This window comes from Heterocephalus glaber, unplaced genomic scaffold (assembly GCF_053883595.1).
Source record: "Heterocephalus glaber isolate CG9 unplaced genomic scaffold, H.glaber_assembly_v1.0 deba00001689, whole genome shotgun sequence".
NCBI lineage: Eukaryota > Metazoa > Chordata > Mammalia > Rodentia > Bathyergidae > Heterocephalus > Heterocephalus glaber.
In genome coordinates, this window is record NW_028258414.1 from 6,787,501 (window position 1) to 6,800,618 (window position 13,118).

Sequence of the window (13,118 nt, forward strand, 5' to 3'; positions counted from 1 at the left end):
TCCTTTTGCATTTAAAAAGCTTGTTTATACTTCTTCCCCTCTAGAGATTACTCTCCACTTTATTTTGAAAATGTGTCAGAGTCCTTTCCCAAGGCAAAGCCCATTCTTAGTCCCTGCAGAAAAGAGAGCGAAGGCAGCTAGAGGTCAGGGGACAGGATCCTGGCAGGTGACCCCACTCTAGTCTTCCTGACCCAGACCATCTGTGGCTGGCCATGAACTCCCAAGGGCCCTGGCACCCCCTGCAGGGAGCCACACCCTCCCTCCCTGGTATCCACGATCTCCCTGGCAGGCAGCATCTCCTCGTTCCACCCACAATCCTCTGTCTCTGGCCCTAACACACATCAAGTGGCTTCTCCCAACTTGGAACACTGTCCCGGCCCTGACCCCTCCCCAAACCTGGCTAATTCCTCTTCACACTTCATGAAGACAGCACCTCCTCCAGAAGGTCTTTTCTGGTCTCCCCCTGTTTCTGCCTGCCTCCTCCACCGGGTGGAGCTGGTCTTATTATCTATCTGTCCCTCTCCCATGGGCAGCAAGCTTCTATAGGGTTTGTTTCTGTCATCTCCCCAGCCTGGAGGCCACCAGGTGCTCACTGTGTCATTTATTGAGCCCCTGCAATATGCATGACCTAGCACTAACCCATCATTGACATACTTACTGTACACCACATTCGACTGTCAACTACCACACAGGGTGGGTGTTATTGCTTCTCTTTGCAGAAAAAGCAGCCAAGACTGTAACACTAGCTAGTGGACACAGCAATTGCAACATTTATCTGCCAGGAGGCAAAGCTTATGCTCCTACCCACTACATTAAATGACCCCCTTCCCGCCTTCTTGGGGGTCTTGTGACTTTACCCTGGGGAGAAGTGGCCACAATGCTTTAGCAGGCAACCAAACTGCAGAGTGCTGTTCTTGCGGTGACATGTTCACATGTGTGTGGGGCTCCTGGGCCATGTGTCTAGCCTGGACCTTAGAGCCTTAAGCTGGGTCTCCTCATCTCAGATGAGAAAGCAGAGGGCCCGGTGAGACAGCGCCCAGGCCAGGTCTGGATAGAGGAACATGGCCTGAAGGGGTGCTCTGGGAGATGGCCATAGGACAGCAGCAAGGCTCTCCTGGGCAGTCAGGACCTGGTTCTTGTCCCCACTCACTCATCAGGCCATTTGGACCAGATGCCCCTGCCCATTCAGATCTGGGAGCAGACAGAAGCCACAACCTCTCTCCCATCAAATGGTGTCTCTGCTTCCTTCCTGGGCCACCAAGGGGATTCCAGTCTAGCCAGGGACTTAGACCCCTGCATCTGCAGACCCTTCTGCTTTTGAAAAAGCTTCTGTATTGCAGTCTCAACCTCTCCACAAATGGCCCAATGATAGCTATGGAAGTATGGCAGGACTAACATTTACCGCACATTTACCAAGCCAAGCTCCACGCTAATGCACTACATGATCCTGGCAGCCACCTGAATGGTAGGCATTGTTAGCATCCTTATTTCACAGATGAAGAAACTGAGGCCCAGAATGCAACATGGCTTGCCCAAGGTCCAACATCTCAGAATGGAAGAGTCAAGAGGGGCTTCCCTGGTAGTCCAGCCTCTGCTCTCTGCATCATATCTCCTAGTCTGGTTAAATATCTTCAGGGATCACCCTGACCACCAGAAAAAGCCCACATGGCTCCCCAAGGTGCCTCCCCAGCCTTGCTGCCTGGACTGCTCTTCAGTCCTTTGTGGGATGTGGTCATGCTTGAAAAAACCCCTAGATGCCATCCTGTGCTGGCTGTTTACCTTGCCTTCACATGTTCAAAGGGTTAGGGCTAGGGACCCTTCCCCTGACCTGGTGCTCTGCCCCTCATCATCACCAACACTTGCTGGCAACCCTAAGCTGCAGGCTGTCTCTTATCTATAGTGCCACATTCCTAGATGGTAGCCTTTTCCCTGGGAAAATTCAATTCATTGTTTTTGTTGTTGTTGCTTTGGGGCTGTGGATTGGGTTTAGGACCTCATGCAGGCTGGGCAAGTGCTCTGCCACTGAGCTATATCCCTAGCCCATTTTATTTTGTTTTGTTTTAGTTTTAAAGACAGGGTCTTGCTGCGTTGCCCAGGCTGGCCTCAAACTTTCGATTCTCCTGCCTCAGCCACCTGAATAGCTGGGATTACAGGCTCAGTTCAGTTCTAAGGTTCCTGGCCTTGCCTACAGTGTCTTGCATGCTGCATGCTTCATTAAATTTGCAGAAATAAATGGAAAGAATCAGAGCAGGTGGCCCTACAGAAGCCCTCCACCACCACAAGGGGCGCTCAATTGCACTCCTCCCCACATTGCTGAGATAGGACTACTCAACACGCACGGAGGGTCTGAAAGCAAGCTGAGGGTCAGCAGAACAGCAGTTTCCCCAGGGTCTAGACTTTGCTTCCCTCACTCCAAGCAGAGCAAGGTGAAACTGCAGTTCCAGCTGTACCACCCAAAGAATGTGAGCTTACACAGGTCACTTCCTGTCTCTGAGCCTCAGCCCCCAGCTCTAAGGCAGACACTGGTTGCCATCCCAGGCCCCTCCAGGCTGGAGGCTCAGTGATTTCAAGGTGGGACGAACCCTCAAGTGTCCTGGGCAAATTTCCACTGCTCTGGCCGAAAGGTGGGATGTGAAAAGGCTGTCTCCCACCCCAGGTTTGGAAGGAAGAAGAACCACTGTGGTCACAGGCAGCTGGGCCTGCGCCAGGCCGCCCGCTGGGGTAGCACAAGCCTCTCCATATTTCCTTCCACCTGTCCTTCTCCCAGCTCCTTCACCTCAGCCAGATACTTTACCCACACACCTGAGCTCACCTCCACAGTATCTTATCCGGAGGAAGGGATCGAATTCTGTAGATGCTGCTCCTGCCAGGGGTGGAACTGCCCTGCCTGTCAAAACAGGCCTACCCAACCCCTGCACCCTGGGAGCCCTGTCCTACAGCTCTGCCAGAGATGCCTGCTGTGGTACCAATAGGAAACCGGTCCTCCAAGGGGTCCCTTGTCCTCTGGGTCCAACACAGCCTACCCAGGAGCTGGTTTGGGATCAGCACCCTCAGGGGCACCACAATAAAGTGGGCTTAGAATCAGGCAGGTCTGGGTTCAAATCTCAGCTCCACCACTCACAATGTGAAACCTGGGCAAAGTCACTGGACCTCTTGTGACCTGAGTCTGTGAAAGAGCGACAGCGTCTGGGAAGGCACAGAGTGGCTCTGAGGATTTGAGAGATGGCCCACGTAGATGCTGCAGAGACTGCGGAGAATAGCAGCTGTGTTTGCTCATTCTTTTCTGGGAGGCGGCACTCACATCCATCCCTGGGGGCTCAGCCTGAACCCCACAGAATCCCCTGCACTCAGCTGAAGAACGTGTCCTCTTATGGGTCCCCCATTGTCTCCTGCTTCCCTCCTTCCACTCTGCTTCACCCCCAGCATCATGATGTTGGGGCTGCAGAGATCTTAGAGGTCCTTTAACCCCTGCACGTTACAGAGCATCCAGACAGGACAAGAAGCTCCCAAGGTCACTGAGCAAGAAGCAGAGTCCAAGCCTGCTGAGCCCAGTCCAGGGTCCCCTCTGGGTGCCCTCACAGCCCCCCTGCTGCTGAGTGAGGCTGCTCAGCTCAGCAGAGCCATGGCCCAGCCAGGTCTGTGCTATGGGGACAGGAGCTGCCTGCAGAGCCTCAGTGGCAATGCAAGTCAGGCCTTGGATGGCTCCATCAGCACTGGGAAACCTGAGAAAGCACTGCTCACTGCAGGCCTCCATGGGCAGGAGTCAGGGTGATGCACTGCCCTCCCCCTGGAACACCAGAGATGAGACTGCAGGCAGCCCCTTCTGTGAGCCTCTGTGCAGCTTATGCCCAATGTCCACATCTGTCTGGCATTCAAGGGATTCCCACCCTTCTACCACTGCCAGCTCACCCTCTGGTGCATCTGCTACCTCCGCATCCCCACTCCGACCTGCAGTTTACTCTACCAGAGAGCCTTTCCTGGGCTCCTTCTCCTGTCTCTCCACCCAGCCCCAGCACCCACGCTGGAACACTGGGTGTGACCTGCTCCCTTTCCCCACGCACAGGAGTTGTTCCCACCCAAGGGCCTGCATGGCACCTTGTCCATGACTCCAGCAGAGAGTCAACTTCACTGCAATCCCTCCCTTCTGTGTTCTGTGCCCCTGTCCAAAGCCCCGGGGGGGACAACAGAGCCTTGCCTCTCAAATCTATCCCCAGCACATGAGAGCCTGGCACTGTGGTAGGGGCTCAGTCACCATTTACCAGACAGATAAATGAACCAGTGCAGACACATACTTGGCTCCTGAACACCGAGATTTTGGGGAATCCATGTGGCACAGGCCTTGGAATCTGGGTTCCGGCCCAGCTCTGCCAATTGCCAGCAGCCTAACACTGGGCAATGAACCCTAGGAGTCCTCATGAACCCTACCTTGAGGATGTTACTTAGAGGCTGGAAAAAGGTACAAAAAGTGGCCTGATGCTGTTTATCATCACCCCGTGATTGATGATGATACGACTGAAAACTATGGTGGATGCTTAATCTTTTAAAAAATGTTATTACAGTAAAAGATGCATTGCTATCCCTTCAGAATACTGCCCCTTACTTCTAACACACTTATCCCATCATTCTCTTTTCTTTCTTTCTTTGGTTTTTTGAGAGTAACCCTAACCCTAGGATGGCAGGGCCCGCAGTACCTGGTGGGACAGACACGCACAGTACTTCGGTGGCCATCAGGCCTGGGCCGGGTTCAGAGGGGACAGCGGTGGGTTGCTGGGAGCAGCAAGAGGCCTCTGCACAGCTCACAGTGATGGCAAAGGAAACAAGGACCAAAGAAAGACTGCAGTTTCGTTTTAGTTTTCTCATCTGTAAAATGCAGATCACATCTGCCTCCCCATACTAAAGATGATGTTCTCTGTGTACGCTGTGTCTCAAAGCCACACCAGTTCCTAGCTCTCCAGCGCAGGCACATTCTATAGCAATTCACAATATACAAATTATTATTATTACTATTTTTTTTTCCAGTACTGGGGATCAAACTCAGGACCTTGCACTTTCGAGGCAGGTGAGGTGCCACTGAGCTAAATCCCCAGCCCCTATTATTGTTATTATTATTATTATTATTATTATTATTACTACTGCAAGATTGGGGGTTGAACCCAAGGGTAACCTACCACAGAGCTATATCCCCAGCTCTTTCTATTTTTTATTTTAAGACAGGGTCTCACTAATTTGTCCAGGCTGGCCTTGAACTTGTGATCCTCTTACCTCAGCCTCCTGAGTAGTTGGGATCACAGGCATGTGCCACTATACCTGGCTATACAGATTAACTATTTTTATTTATTTGTCTGTCTATCTATCTATCTATCTATCTATCTATTTATTTTTTGGTACCAGGAATCGAACTCAGGACCTTGTGCTTGTGAGGCAGGCATTGGCACCACTGAGCTAAATCCCTGGCTGTAACTATTTTAAAATATGAAGTATAATTTACTAGGAAGAGAAAACAGTATAACCACATAAGAAATTAACTGTGTAAAGAATAAATGTATAGCACAATATAGTTTTTGGATTAACTATGTATAAAAAGGATGACCTAAGAAAGTAAGAAATCTGGACTATCAGAATCATGAAATAAAATAAAAGTTGCTGACACCCAGCTTTACTTATGAGTTTCTTCTCTGGCTAAGTTCAAGTCCCAGCCTATCATTAAATACCTGAGTGATCTTGGGCAAGTTATTAAACTGCTTTAAATCTTAACTGCTTTGTAGGTTAAAAAAAAAGTAATAGGATGGATGTTGTGGTACACACCTGTAATCCCAGCACTTGGGAGGCTGAGACAGGAGGATTTCCACGAGTTTGAGGCCAGACTGAACTACATAGTGACACACTGTCTCAAAAAAAAAAAAAAGTGACAATAGGGGATGGTGATGCAGCTCAATGGTACAGTGCTTAGCACGCACAAGACCTAGCATGCACAAGGCCCTGGGTTTGATCTCCAGCAATAAACACTCACACAAAATGACAATTCCTTCTACTTAATGAGGATCAAATAAAAAAAAGAAATAATCATGATGTATCCTAGAAAGTGCTATATACATCTAAAGTGTTATTGTTATGGTTACCATTCTCATGAAAGCTTGACCAGCAGTCCTGCTCACAACATAGGCATAAGGACAGTTCAAAGGATGATTCGGGGCACAGGGAAACTGGGGTTTATGCTTCAGAGTCCCTTGCTCAGGAATTCACTGTTTATATCAATCAAAAGCCACCTCAGAGTGCAGGGATCCTGGCTTATATACAATTTTAATCATTTCTCCCAACTTGCTCTTTTTGTTTAAAATGCCATCAGTCCTGAGGGCTGCCTTCCATCTCAGAGTTCTCCAATCAGATCAGGTTGGGGTGGGGATGGGAGAGGAGGAAGGAGACATCCACATTCAGGGGGAAATCCCCAAATCTAAAATAAGCACAGGGCCTCATACAGACACCCTCCACAAGGCCTTTATTTGTGTTGGGATCATATGCGAGAGTGAGGTTCCTGGCTGGTTCTGAGCTCCATTTCCCGGGGACTGTCCCTGCCTGCTGCATCCTGGTACTGAGGGACACCCAGCCTCAGTGTCCCTTCCATTAACATAACTCAGGGCAAGATCAGCTGTCCTCACCACCCCCACCTGCCCAGATCTGTGGTGAACTCACAACACACACCAGTTTTGTCTCCACCCCTTGGAGGCAGGTGTGTTGGACAGCATCTGTTTGTTTTTATTTGGAGACTCACTGCGCCCTCCTGTAGTGGACAGTGGACCTCAGGAAGGAAGGGACCATGTGACATTAACGTGTGTCATTCTCCTTCTTCGATACTGTTCACATCAATGAATTGAGCTCAGCCTGTAACTGCTTTGCATTTTCCAGGTGGGATTGGAAAGTGTCTTGGACATCCATGAGCACATTTGGTCTCCATCCAGCCATCCGTCCAACACTGTGACTCATCAAGTGTCAGACACTGCTGCAGAAAGTGACTCATAAGGAGGAGTGCTCCCGGCACAGATGTGAACAAAGGGCAACAAAAAGAGAGAGGCAGGTCAGCTCTTAGTTATGCTTTGGGAAGGTGGCAAGGATGGCAAATGCTTCCAGGAGGAAATGGCATTTCTGGTGGGCTTGGAGGATGAGTAGGAAGTCCATGGGGGAGGAAAAGAAAGAGGTGCAGCATCCTGGATAGGAATGGCATGAACAGAGGAGAGGCCAGAACACACATCTGTGGTCTTGCTGCCTGTGGCTCATGCTTTGGGTGTGCAAGTATGCATGAGGCCAGAAACAGGGCCAGGGAGAGGCCTGAATCCACCCATTCGATCATGCATCCTATGGGTAACAAGGAGGCACTGCAGATTTTTGGGCAAGAACATGCCATGATCTGTTTTTAACAAGTTGGTTATCTTACATTAATTTATTCATATGCTGCTCTCTGTAACAAGGCTGGGAATGAATCTTAAGTGTCCAAGGGCCTGACTGTCCCTAGCACCTGACTGAACACAGGAGGAGAGGACAATCATACGGCAGAGCCGAGTCAGAGAGTCGCTCCTCCTGGAAGGGCGAATGGAGAGCGGGTTACTGGCAGGTTGTGGAGACAATTCGGTAGCTGGTTCCCTGGGGAAAGAGTAACAGAACACAAGCAGGAGAGGGAGAAGCCAAGGTCCCTCATGGGAAAGGAAAATCGGGAAGCAAAATGTGGATTTTAGATGTAGGAAACCACATGGAACCAAGAAGTTTCCTGAAGGTACCAGCTGGCCATTCTGCATGATCCTCCCAGCTGGTGAAAAGTTCCAGCCAGGAGGCACACACATCCACATTTGGGCTCCCGGAAGTCTCCCCAACCATGAGGCAATTGCTACTCATCACTGCCCAAAGGTGCCCAGCTGCGCCTGGGCCAAGGATCCCACATGTGGGGAGTTGGAAAGCTTGGAGTCCACACAGTCAGGCTATGTGGCTGTGGGTGGGGATTAGCAGCATCTTCCTCCTTCAGGGGAAACCCAGCCTTTCTCCAGGTCATGGAAAATATCCAGAATGAGCCATGGAAGTAGATACCGGCCCCGAGACAGTCCTACGCAGCAACCAATCTCAGCTCTCTGCTGAGCCTTGTAGAACCGCACTAACAAGCAGGGTCTGCTGTCCTAAGTCTATCGGGACCCAAAATACTGTAACAATAGTTGTGTTTTGTTTTTCTTCTATTCTGGAGAGAGAAATAACAAGGACAGCATCTATACCAGAGTACCTATTCTATATTCAGCACTTCATCCTGCTTGTCTCTAACCCTTACAACAACTCTGCCAGGTAGCTGGTGTTATTTGCATCAAGACTGAAAAACTGAGGTTCTGATGTATTCTGGTTCATGACAGATGAAGGATGGATCCCCAACCTGGCTGACTCCAAGCCAGTGATCCCCCTACTGCAGTGAGCTACCACAGAAGCAAACCACACACAGTGACCCTGCTAAGTTACCAGGCCCTGATGGCTTCAGTGATTCCTCCCACCTCTGCCATCACCTTTGGAGAAAAGACAAAGGAGCTGTGTGGAGGTGGCCTCTTGGAGCCAGCAAAGATACAAGAAAACAGCAGGTTAATTGTCCATGGCATTATGAGGAAGGAGACATAGGTACAATCCAGGCAGAGAGCACTTCCTGCTTGGTGCATTGCTACCCTGAGGTCCAAAGCCCTGCCCGGGCCTCTCCCTCCTCTATGACCCAGTTTTACTCTGGGAAACTGGAGGGAAACTCTGCAAGATGTTCTCTGTAGGAGGAATTCAAGCTACGTGACAATAAGCATCAGGAGGGGGGACTATGCTGGCATAGCTGCTGTGGGACTACAGCTGCACCATACCCTCTCTGGGCCAGTTCCCCACGCCAGAACTTGGGGTCATCCTGGACTCTGCCCTCTCCCTCATCTCTGCATTGAAGCAGGCACCCGATCGATCTCAGGCTGAATCACTCCTCCCATGTCTCTCTTGCCCAGATAACGGCCTCAGCCCCTATTCTATCCGTCCTCCCACTCCTGTTGCCTGCCTCCTGCCCTTCTCCTGGTCTCTTCTCTGCCACTCACCACTCAGTCCCCTGGCTGCCAGGCACTGAATGCATTAGGCCATTTGGGAACCATGTACACAGTTGTTTTTCTCTTTTCTCCATTCCAGGAAGGGAAATAACAAGAACAGCTTCTATTACAGAGCACCTCTTCTAATACTGCCTCTTCCAGGAAGCCCACTCTGATCCCCTAATCTGACTGAGAAGTCCCCTCCTTTGGGCTCCCCTGTGCTTCCCCCATCACAACACTTAGAGCTCGTGATCTTTCCTTTCTATCTCCTCCACTAAATTCCCTGGAAACAAAGAACTGGGCTCAGACAGGGCCTCAGTTGATTTTTTTTTTTTGCAATAAATGTAAGTTTAATACTATAGATCAACAGGGGAAAAGAAATAAGCAGCAGACAATGTTTGATTTTCATCCTTATCACTTTTTCTAGGGTCCCTCTAACTTGATGTAAACATACAATTTTCAAGGAAATTCCTATCCCACTCCCATTTTATCATAAATAAATTGAATAGTTTTTCTGTATGTATGATAAAACAGGAAAGACTGTTCCATTTGAATGGAAAAGGCACTCCATTTGTGATCAGTGTTACACAAAATCACATTCCCATCAGAAAACACAAAGATCAACATCACAAAACTAAAAATACACAGGAGATCAATATCATTCAATAAATATGCAAGCTACTTCAGTCTCCCCCAAAAAGGACCAATACTTCAAAAAACCATAAAGAAAACCCCTGTTCATTTCCAAGAAACCCAAGTAGAAGAGACAGCAAGATGCTATGCATGCTATTTTACCCCTCCCCTGGCCCTTCACTACTTAGAAAACTTCCTGCTCTCCACAGAGACCAAAAATGGGCCTCATTTCTTCTTGGGGGAGAACAAATTCACTGACACCTTTGGGCAATATCCCCTGTTTCTCAGGAACCCTGGCTCTATACCTAGTTCTGCTTCCAAAGCCTCTTCATATAGTTCTGGATGAGACTTGGGATCTATTCCATTAAGATGGGCCATAGGAACTAGGAGTTTCATCTTGCTGGTTTCAGCGTGGGCCCTTGGATCCCACAGGAACTCATAGCGAGCAGGATCACTGTTAGGAATCTGCCGGTACATCAGGTACTCTTCCTGTACTAAATCCTCAGTGATGGATTTCCAGGCTTCCTCAAAATGAGTATGCTCAGAGTGAGCTAACCTGTCCCATCTTTTCACTTTTTCAGTTAGGTCCTCCTCACTGATACGGATGCCCTCTATGAAGATTAGAGACAGGACAAATATAATGATGTCGATTTTGAGAATGATTCTTCCATCATCGCCATCTAGTATACCACTGTATGTAAGACCCAAAATGGGGACTAGCTCATATGTATTGCCAGAGTAATTCACTTTCCTGATTTTAATGCCAAAGCCCAGATACATGGACTCACAGAGTTTCCAAAAGTTCAGAGGGAAGTTGTTACAGTAATCATGGGGCAGAACATGCAGCATTTCTTTCATGGTGACCTGCTCCTTCTTTTGATACTTGTGGAGCAGAAATGACACCAACTTACATAACTTGGCATTTAGGAGCACATTTTGCAGGATGTGAGAGAAGCATGCATCCTACGAGGAGCCTGAACCCTCACAGGATTGACTCCTTTGACTGGAAGCCATGAGGACAGCAAGAACTTATTGAGGATCAGAAGCCTTCAAATCTCCAGTGCTGGAAAATAGAGTGCTAAGCAATAGCAATTCAGCTGTTCCAAGAATCCAAACCCAGATTTTGACAAATCACAACTGAGAATTCTCCACTGCACAGTGCAAGGCTAGCAACAGAGGCAGGAATGGGTTATTTTCAGAGTCTCAACCTGGAATGTGGCCTTCTCTCTCAGCCTCAACCCCTCAGTTGATTTTGTATCTGCAGCAATATCCAGGCACCCAGCATGGTGCTTGAAAGAACACACGGGTTTCTGGACAAGGCCACAAAATGGTCTCCTCCTTGTAAACATAGGTCTGTCTGATCATGATTTCAAGGACCTTCATGCATTGGATATCTGCAAAGGCTCAGCCATCTGTGTAGCCAAGCTGTTGCTAAGAGAGACAGTTCTTCCACACTGACCACATTCTTTCTTCACAAGGTCCTGTGCGGTCACAGCGAACTTTCTCGACCCTGAGTACCAACGACCACAAATGATCAGTGGGCCCTGGAAGCAGTTAGACAGCCATAGTTTGGGACAGGGTGGGTGAGTGCAGCCAGCGGTCCCTGGGCTCTGAAAGTCACAGCCTCAGGTAGAGGCAGGCGGGAGGCTGGGTTGGGCTGGGTTTGGAGCTCCAGCAACCCTCCAAATGTGCCCGGGACTTCATTCTTCGGTACTCAAAAGTTCAGTCCTGTGACATGGGTTTCAAGTTTCCTGTCATCAGTCTACTTACAAACTATGTCCCACCTGCTCCCTGGAAGTGAGAGGGTGCCAGTAACTGATTAAGAAGCTTCTTAGCTGGGTGTGATATGAATGCTGTGATCCCAGTACTCTGGGAGGCTGAAGCAGGAGGATTACAAATTTAAGCCCAGCCTGGGCAATTTAGAGATTTAATGAGACTCTGTCTCAAGATGTGAAAAAAAGCCCAGGGAGGTAGCCCAATGTGAAGGCCCTGGCTTCAATCCCCAGTACGAAGCTCTGGTTCTTTTCCTTTCTTCCCCTTACTGACCTTGAGATCAAAGTGAGCGATTTTCTTTGTGTGCAGGTAGTTCACCCCATCCAGGATCTGCTTAATGAAGCTGGTGGCCTCCTCTTCACTCAGTGACTCTTTCTGGGCCAGGAAATCAAAGAGCTCTCCTCCAGACACCCTGCAAGATACCAGTGGGGAGGCCCAGCTGTCAAGCCCTGCAGGCTCGAGGTCAGGCCAATGGGTTTGGTCCTGCACCCCCCCGCCCCCACCGGCTCCTGGGAAGGCAGAATCCTCCTTGCCCAATCTGGGGCCTGGCCCAGAGACTCCCCTTACTTCCATTTGCTGTATTCTCTCTCTTCACTGCCAAGGGCAGGTTGTTGCCAGGGGGGCTCTGCTAACTCTGTAAGTGGCAGAGATCCCAACCCCCCACATGATGGTATTAGGAGCTAGGGTCTTTGGGAAGTCCTCAGATGGGATTAACACTCTTTTATAGGAGACCCCAGAGAGCTTTTTCATCAGACACTAAATCTGCTGGCGCCTGGATCTTGGATTTCCCAGTCTCCAGAAGTATAGGAAACAAATTTCTGTTTTTGTAAGCCACCAAGTTTATGCTATTTTATGTAACAACTTGAATGGACTAAGAAAGAATTTGGTGCCAAGAGTGTAATGCAACTACGATAAACACCTAATAAATGCAAATGTGGCTTTGGAACTGGATAAGGAGGAAAGGATGGAAGAGTTGTGAGATGCCTGCTGGGAAAAGTCTACATTGCCAGGAGTGGACCACAAAGGGCAGTGCTGACAAGGGCTCAAAAGGCGAGGGGAGAGTCTCAGCCTTCTGAGACAATACATCAGTGGCTGCAAACAGAATTTTGGTAGAAATATGGACAGTAAAGTGCACCTGGGTGAGGCTTCAGATGGAAATGAGGAATACAGTCTTGGTCAATGAAGGAAAGGCATCCTTGTTGTAAAGTACCAGAGAACTGGGCTGAACTTTGTTTGTGTACCAGTGTTTTGTGGAAGATTGAATTCAGGAGTGATGACATTGGATACTTGGCTAAGGAAATTTCTAAGCACAGTGTTGAAGGGGTGGCCTATTTCCTCTCGACAGCTAACAATAAAATATGAAAAGAGACAATTTCAAGACAGAATTATTAACTAAAAGGGAAGTTTGAAAAAGTCCTCAGCCTAATTATATCAGGGGAAAAAAAAAGAAAACCTGTTTAGGAGAAAGCAGAAGTGTGCCCACAGATTGCCTGACAAGGGAATTAGTACAGACTGGGCAGCTCAAGGGAGGCCAGGTGCTATTCATCAAACAACAGGCAGATTAGTTAGCCATCCAAACAGGAGCTGGGACCTACTGTCTAAAATAGTGGAAGAATGTCCCTAAAGTCATTTCAGAGGTCA

General features: G+C 48.9%; 1 protein-coding gene across 6 annotated transcripts in view; it reads right to left on the reverse strand.

The window, feature by feature from the left end:
• Dapk2 (death associated protein kinase 2) overlaps nt 1–13,118 on the reverse strand; it is a 105,671-nt gene that overhangs the window by 28,288 nt on the left and 64,265 nt on the right. For all 6 annotated transcript variants that reach the window (XM_087199112.1, XM_087199111.1, XM_021237100.2 and 3 more), the window contains one exon: nt 11,751–11,889. In XM_087199112.1, coding sequence (XP_087055238.1) covers nt 11,751–11,889 — 139 coding nt within the window. The remainder of the gene's footprint in view (nt 1–11,750; nt 11,890–13,118) is intronic.